Source organism: Oryza sativa, chromosome 10 (genome assembly GCF_034140825.1).
Source record: "Oryza sativa Japonica Group chromosome 10, ASM3414082v1".
NCBI classification, from domain to species: Eukaryota; Viridiplantae; Streptophyta; class Magnoliopsida; order Poales; family Poaceae; genus Oryza; species Oryza sativa.
The window spans coordinates 2,950,603-2,957,764 of record NC_089044.1 but is presented as its reverse complement, the minus strand read 5'-3'; the positions used below and the strand labels follow the sequence as shown (position 1 = coordinate 2,957,764).

Sequence of the window (7,162 nt, the reverse complement as noted above, 5' to 3'; positions counted from 1 at the left end):
ACGTACCATTCAAACTCCATGATGCATACCAAGCGTAATACCATGAAGAAGGAGAAGTAAGTTGTTGGTGGTCCGTACTCGCTTGGTAGATGAACTTGTTATCCTTGGTCGCTTGCCATATTTTGGTATCTCCATATTGTCATCTTGCCCCCTAAGTATTGAAGTCTTCAATGTGGTCTTCTCCTTGCCATCGGGAATCTCCTTCTCTTGCAATTCAACGGTGTGTATAGGAAAAGGTAGCTCATCCACCTGCATCTTTGTAAAAGTCAATCGGCATTCGTCATTTGCCGATTGAATTTGTCGATGGAATATATTGCAATCATTTGTGGCATAAGAATAGGAGTTGTGCCACTTATAATATGCTCACCACTTTACTCTTGAAGTGAAGGTATGACGTGGTCTTGTTACAATTTAATTTTCTTCTTTTCAACTCCCTCTATCCCAAAATATAAAAACCTAAGACTAGATGGGATGTTTCCTAGTACAACGTATTTGGACAAACTTCGTATCAAGATACATTGTACTAAGAAATATCCATCTAGTCCTATGTTCTTATACTCTGGGACAAAGGTAGTAATAAGTAGTCAAAAATCCTATTGCATTTGGCCACATCAAACGTGAGCTTTATTTCCTCTTGTCGATTCTTATGACTAACCAGCTTAAGAGCTGAGCAAACGAATGGTTTAGAGTTGGAGTTCCAAGCCCATTCGTCTGTGTATATATCAACTGTCTCATCATTCAAAGATTCTTGTTGATCAACTATATTAACATGGGGATAATCAAACTTTAACTTTCTGTGAGATTTTGGCCTCTCTAACTCGGCTTTCTTGAGCCAAAGCCTTTTGAAGTAATTGGCTTACATCTAAGAAAGTATGACCATCTAGCTTTTCTTTTAAACTAGGAAGGTAGCCCGCACGTTGCGCGGGCATTTCTATCTTTCCGAATATTAAAATTATGTATGGTGGCTCTTTGTATGTATTTTGGATACGAATACTACTTGCTCTGCTCTTGAATAGTATGATAATACTTCAAAATCAGTAACCCGCTATATCTCTTTTTTTAAAAAAAAAAACATTTAGCTTGCAAATTGGACAATATTCACTTAACTGTTTGAACCATTCACTCTATCTCCCCCTTTCCAACGATTAAAATTTAATAACAAAATTAAAGATAGAAATTTGTTACCTGCTTGAGTTCTTGCTAAGTATTATTATTTCTAAGATGGGTTAATTGAATGTTCTAACATGTAGCCTTCTAGATATATCATGTTATCAAATTATGCATGCTTCAAGCTAATGCGACTTAAATAATATTACATAGATACTTGAGTTAAGAGAAGATTTACTCATAAAAAATATTTGTACTGGGGTTCCCTTGTTGCCTTCTCTTGATGGTCGCTCGATCAACAAAACACAATACCTCCTATGGGCTCTTTTTGTGATGCATTGGATGGCTGGCAACCTAGTAAAACTCAACGCTAGTCATCCTGACAACAACCCTCTAAACCATGCAATACAACCTCACCTGACATCTCAAATAATTTTATGTTAGACAACATGTTTGGATGAATGTTTTTTTATTAAATAATGTATGTATACACATACCCATTGAAATAACCCAATGGCTAAAATTAATGGGAGCATTAAATTAACGAGGATTAAGTTTTAGATGCTTTATCTGTTACAGAAGAAATTTAAAGTTTCCTCTTATTTGTTAAAGGCTTTAATAGATGCTCTAGGAGGGTTCTTTAGGGCGTTTAATAAACCGATGAAATAATACTTTATAATTTTATATATCATAGGGATTAGCCATTGATAATTTTTATTTACTTTTAGGGTATTATTAGGATATATGCTCTTGAGTTTTTCTGTCTTTTAAATTTCTATGATTCTTATTACCGTAGACATTTTTTTAGATAGATTAAAGTAAATCACACGTGTCTTTGGCTATGTATGTTTATAAAATGAAACAAAATGATATAATCTATATTATAAAATGGAGCAATTGCACATTTGACCCTATTTGAATGTCTAACTACCGATTTGACCCTGTTTTGGTCACTTTGCTCATTTGACCCTTCTTTTCAAAACCGAAGCTACACTCTGACCCTCTTCTCTTAAGAGCATTAATCGGTGTTAACAAAAGCCCCAAATACCACTTCCACCCATACTTATTTGACCTTATTTTTCCAAAGTTAGGCCCAATTTTGTGCGGAAGAAAATGCAAGTAGCAAGCTAATGGCGAAGATGTGCGTGGGCGCCAGTGGTCCTCCTTGTCACCGTGCCGCCGCCCCTCCACCATCACCGCCTATCCTCCTCGTCATCGAGCCGACACCATCCCTCTTCCTCCTCTCCTCCTACCATATCCGTGGTTGCCGCCACCCCTCCGCAGCCGCCGCCTCCATTCGCCACCGCCGGCAATCCTCCTCGTCGCTGAGCCGACGCCACCCTCCTACCCTTCATGGAGCTGCTGCTTCCCCTCTGCCGAGTTGTCACCGCCTCTTCCACCACCGCCAGCGGTCCTCCTTGTCGGCGACTCAATGTTGCCTCTTTGCCATCGCTCCTACCCTCCGCGAAGCAGCCGAGGGCCCTCCACAGCTGTTGCCATGTGGCCGCCACCGCTCCTCCTGCCCATCGCGCTTTGGACAGAGAGAGGAGAGAGAGCGGGATAAAGAATGAGCAAATGAGTGGTTGAGGATAAGGTTGATGTATTCAGTGTCATTTTAGTCATTTGGGCTTGTAAATACATGTTTTTCTTTTTTTTCTAAATGAAAAACTCACGATGTAGTGAAAGTAGGGTCAGACGACAACTTCGATTTTGAAAAACATGGACAAATGAGCAAACTTTTTTTAAAAAAGGATCAAATTGATAGTTAAGCTTTACAAAGGGGTTAAATGAGCAAATGTCCCTTATAAAATGTCCTTTATCTGTATTATGCGTCTAATGGTACACATGTTCATCATATCTTAGATATTCGATATGATGCACAAATACCTTGTTAGCAATTGTAGCTCGATGAACTTTTGGTATATAATTTTTAAATTTTAAAGATAGAACGTTTAAAGAGTGTTGAAAGAATATTTTGTATTTATTTTGTAGAAAATATATTTTAATTGTGTATGTTTGCGCAAAAATATAGAGTGATATTTTAAATAGTATAATATAAAATCCTATTTTTAATACCATCGTTTTCTTTCAATGGCACCATGTACGTATTTTTTTCTATTTTACCGCTTTTATCGTAATTAAGTTCGTACACGAGTTTCTTTTTTCCATGTGATACTTCATTGTTTATTAAGTGTATACCACAGTTATACAAAGTTATATGTATCTATGTACGTTCTTTTTTTTTTTGGCCCACAGCATAGGAAGGTATTTTTATTAAATAGTAGATCTAATCTAATGGTCCAAAATACCAGGTCCACCAATTTAACTGAAAATCGACTGTGAGATTAGATAATGCCATGTAGTTGTCTAGGAGTGTTTGTATGAGTGACACGTGGCGTCTTAGGAGTATTTGTAGGAAGTTTCATGGACTTTTAGTATAGATATTCAAGTAAACCAGAATAAGCCAAATCTACTAAGTCCTTATCAGAAAGTGTTAAACTATAACATCTGTTTCTTGTATATCTAAATCTTCTAATGTATTCAAAAGCAGGCTCATTATACTTTTGTTTAACCAATGTTAAGTATGACAAATTTAATTCGGTCTCACCACTAAAGAAGTAATCACGAAATTTTTATTCTAACTTAGACCAATCATGAATAGAGTGGTGCAAGTGAAATAAACCAAGTAAATGCATCACCAAATAAAGACAATGCGAAAAGGCTAAGTTTCAAAATACTAGCACTAGCTTCTTCGCATTGAATAATAAATTGGTCAATATCCTCTATAGTAGACTGGCCATCTTCTCCAATGAACTTACACATTGAGGCAATCTAAACCCTTGATGATATGGAACATTATCATAGTGGTCAGAATAGAGTTTTTGATATATATGCTTTTTAACCCTAAGTATCTATGCCGAAAGCGTTTTTGAAAGATTTGGCAATCTCATCGCTAAGACTCTTGGGTTATGCTCGTGTGCCATTGACTACAGGATCCGACAAGACTCTTACCTGCTCGTATCCCATATTAACTCCTCGAATTCAACTTAACAAGAAATTGATTGTCCGCATAAATATATAGCCCCTAGGAGAGAAGAGCATCGAATCATAAGCCATAGCCACAAGTCACATCGAATATCAATCAAGAGGAAGTCAATAGCTAGCCAATGATTCTAAGTCGTCGGATTTATTCTCGGTGAATGCTAGTTGGTAAGCTATATTAGCTAGCTCGCTCTCCTATTGTAATCAGTTTGATACATCCTAGAGATGTTCATATAAATTGGATTATGGCTAGTACCCACACCGGGGCCTGAATCAATATAAAAATCCTTGTCTCTCGTCTACTTTACCAAAATCTCGCGTATACTTTGATACCAACGTCTTCTATACTTTAAAACAAACACTGTTATCGGATATATACTATCAACAAGTATATTCTCTACCATTTTACGGACAACATGCATGTAGTCACCACTAAATACAGACACCACACTTATACACTCATGACTGCGTTCCAAACATATGTTAATAGCGCAGATATGTTGATCGAACTATCACAAAACTACAGATTAATTTAGCATCAAATTTATCAGAAACCTAAAGAATTAAGGTCAAGTATGACATAACTATATATTTAATATTGGAGTTATCACGAAACTACAAAATTTGGAGGTCAAATTTTTAGCACTACCATTATGTTTGAGCTATAAAAGTTGCATTTTTGTGATTAAATTGGCACTAAACCTGTAGTTTTATGATAAACTTAACATTAAATTTGTAGTTTTATGATATAACACCTTAAATCAATAGTTTTGCAATAGTTTGAATAAAGTATATGTAGTTTTGTGAAATTTACGCATTTACTTAAAAATAGTATCAATCATGCAATTTGGTTGGAGCTGTCCTAAATTATAGAACTATTCTCCATTTTTATAAAACAGACTAGTAGTACTGTGCGCTAGCTGTAGGAGTACCAGTCGATTAAAGCTTAACTTTGCTTGTTAAACACCACCAATCGGTGGCAAGAGCATCAACAGTTAACACTGCATGCAGTGTGCACGTTCACAGTGCCTCCATGATTTGCTACTCTTAATCTATCGGTGTCTGATCTAATCAAATAAAATGCACGTACGGCGTTAATGATTTTAAACCTGCAAAATCGGCGCAAATTGCTAATCATAATGTAATATACTCCCTCCATCTACTTTTGATAGTTATATTTCTAAATCTAAAAAATTTATTTTCGATAGGCATATTTCAATCCAATAACTTATCCTCTTAATAACTTTCTCGGATTTAATGTGTGACTCACCATTCTTCCATATAAGATTGGCTGCATAGGCATCGAGAAATGTAAATATTAATAAATCGTTTGTTTACGAGGAATGACTAGTACTCCCTCCATTCCAAATTGATCTACATATTTCATAGGTACACCAAGACCAAGAAAAACTAATAACTCTCTTATACTATCTTTACTCTAGCAACAAACTCAATGCAGGCACCATCCCCACTATTTCCTAGCCAATAGCAAATCAAGATATTGCATGTGGGTTATAAATACTTGTGTGCATAGATGCATGCATCAATGTCCATTTACTCCAATGTACAAGCAACGAATAAACCTAATGAATGAACACAAATATGTAGATCATTTAGAAATAACCTCAAAAATACTATATGTAGATCAATTTGGAATGGAGGGAGTAGCATGTTTGAATGGATGATAAGTAGAATTACTTATCCTTGATCTGTGTGCCAAGATGAAAATATAACTATCAAAAGTAGATGGATGGAGTAATTAGCTGACCTCAGATCACTCCCAGCTAGTAGCCTTTATCGATCTATATAAACCACATTCCTGGCCTGCTTTTTCTTCACTCATCCACACACAGCTCTCTAGCCTCTTGCCACATAGTCCAAATAACAACAGAGTTTGAGGATTGATTCAGCAATGGCAGATGTAGCACGAGCGCTACTCTTCGCCGCCCTCGTGATGGCTGTCACCGCCGCTGCGGACGGCGAGGCGGCGGCGATCGTCGTCGGCCAGGCCAAGTGCGGCGAGTGCACCAGGAAGAACATGAAGGCGCAGGATGCTTTCAAGGGTATATATATCATGATATATATGTTCGTCGCTAATTAATTGCGTGGTCAGTTCGATCGAACGATATATCACCGTCGTTGATTAATTTTTTGGTGATGTTCAGGTCTCCAGGTGGCGATCAAGTGCAAGAACAGCGACGGTGTGTACGAGAGCAAGGCCATCGGCGACCTCGACGGCGACGGCGCCTTCAGCGTGCCCCTCGCCGCTGACGACCTCCACGGCGCCGCCGACTGCTTCGCGCAGCTGCACAGCGCGGCGAGCAGCACGCCGTGCCCCGGGCAGGAGCCGTCCAAGATCGTGCCGCTGTCGTCAACAACGGACAACGGCGTCGATAAGGCTAACACCTTCGTGGCCGTCGCCGGCAAGAGGATGTACTCCTCCACGTCGCCAGCGGAGTGCACGTCGGCGTTCCTGTACGACTACTTCCACAAGCACCCCTTCTTCGACTATTTCCACAAGAAACCCCAAGGACCTGAACCCAAGCCGGACCCCAAGCCGACGCCATTGCCGGCGAACGGTGGTGGTGGCGGTGCAGGAAACGGTGATGGCGGCGCCGAGGGGAACAGTGGCGGAGCTGCGCCGTCTCCCAGCTCTCCGCCTGTCTACCACTGAAAAATTCATCCATTCCATCAACCCACACATGGTCTGTTTGATTGCATGCATGGTTAATTTTATCGTTCGGTTCTTGCGTGATTAATTAATTTCCAGGTCAGCTTGTTCGTGCAGAATTAATAAAAGTTGTGATGTGAGGAGTGTGAGTGTGTGAGAACGATCGATTTATGTGTTGGAGACTTCAGTGCACAAGCGTGTTGGTTTTCAGGAGAAATAATACGTGTTCCAGAGCGCTCTATATATGTGTGTCGTGTCTCTATTTATTTGCATATATATGTAATTCGGTAATGTAATTTATATATTTATAAGAAATGGAAAATTGTTCCTATTGCCACAGAA

General features: G+C 38.9%; 1 protein-coding gene across 1 annotated transcript; it reads left to right on the top strand.

Annotated features, from left to right (window-relative positions):
* Window positions 1-5,992: 5,992 nt before the first annotated feature.
* LOC4348114 (proline-rich protein 4) lies at window positions 5,993-7,162 on the top strand. Its single transcript, XM_015758040.3, has 2 exons — window positions 5,993-6,212; window positions 6,315-7,162. Exons 1-2 carry the CDS (start codon window positions 6,062-6,064, stop codon window positions 6,821-6,823), a joined length of 660 nt encoding a protein of 219 aa, XP_015613526.1. The 5' UTR covers window positions 5,993-6,061; the 3' UTR covers window positions 6,824-7,162.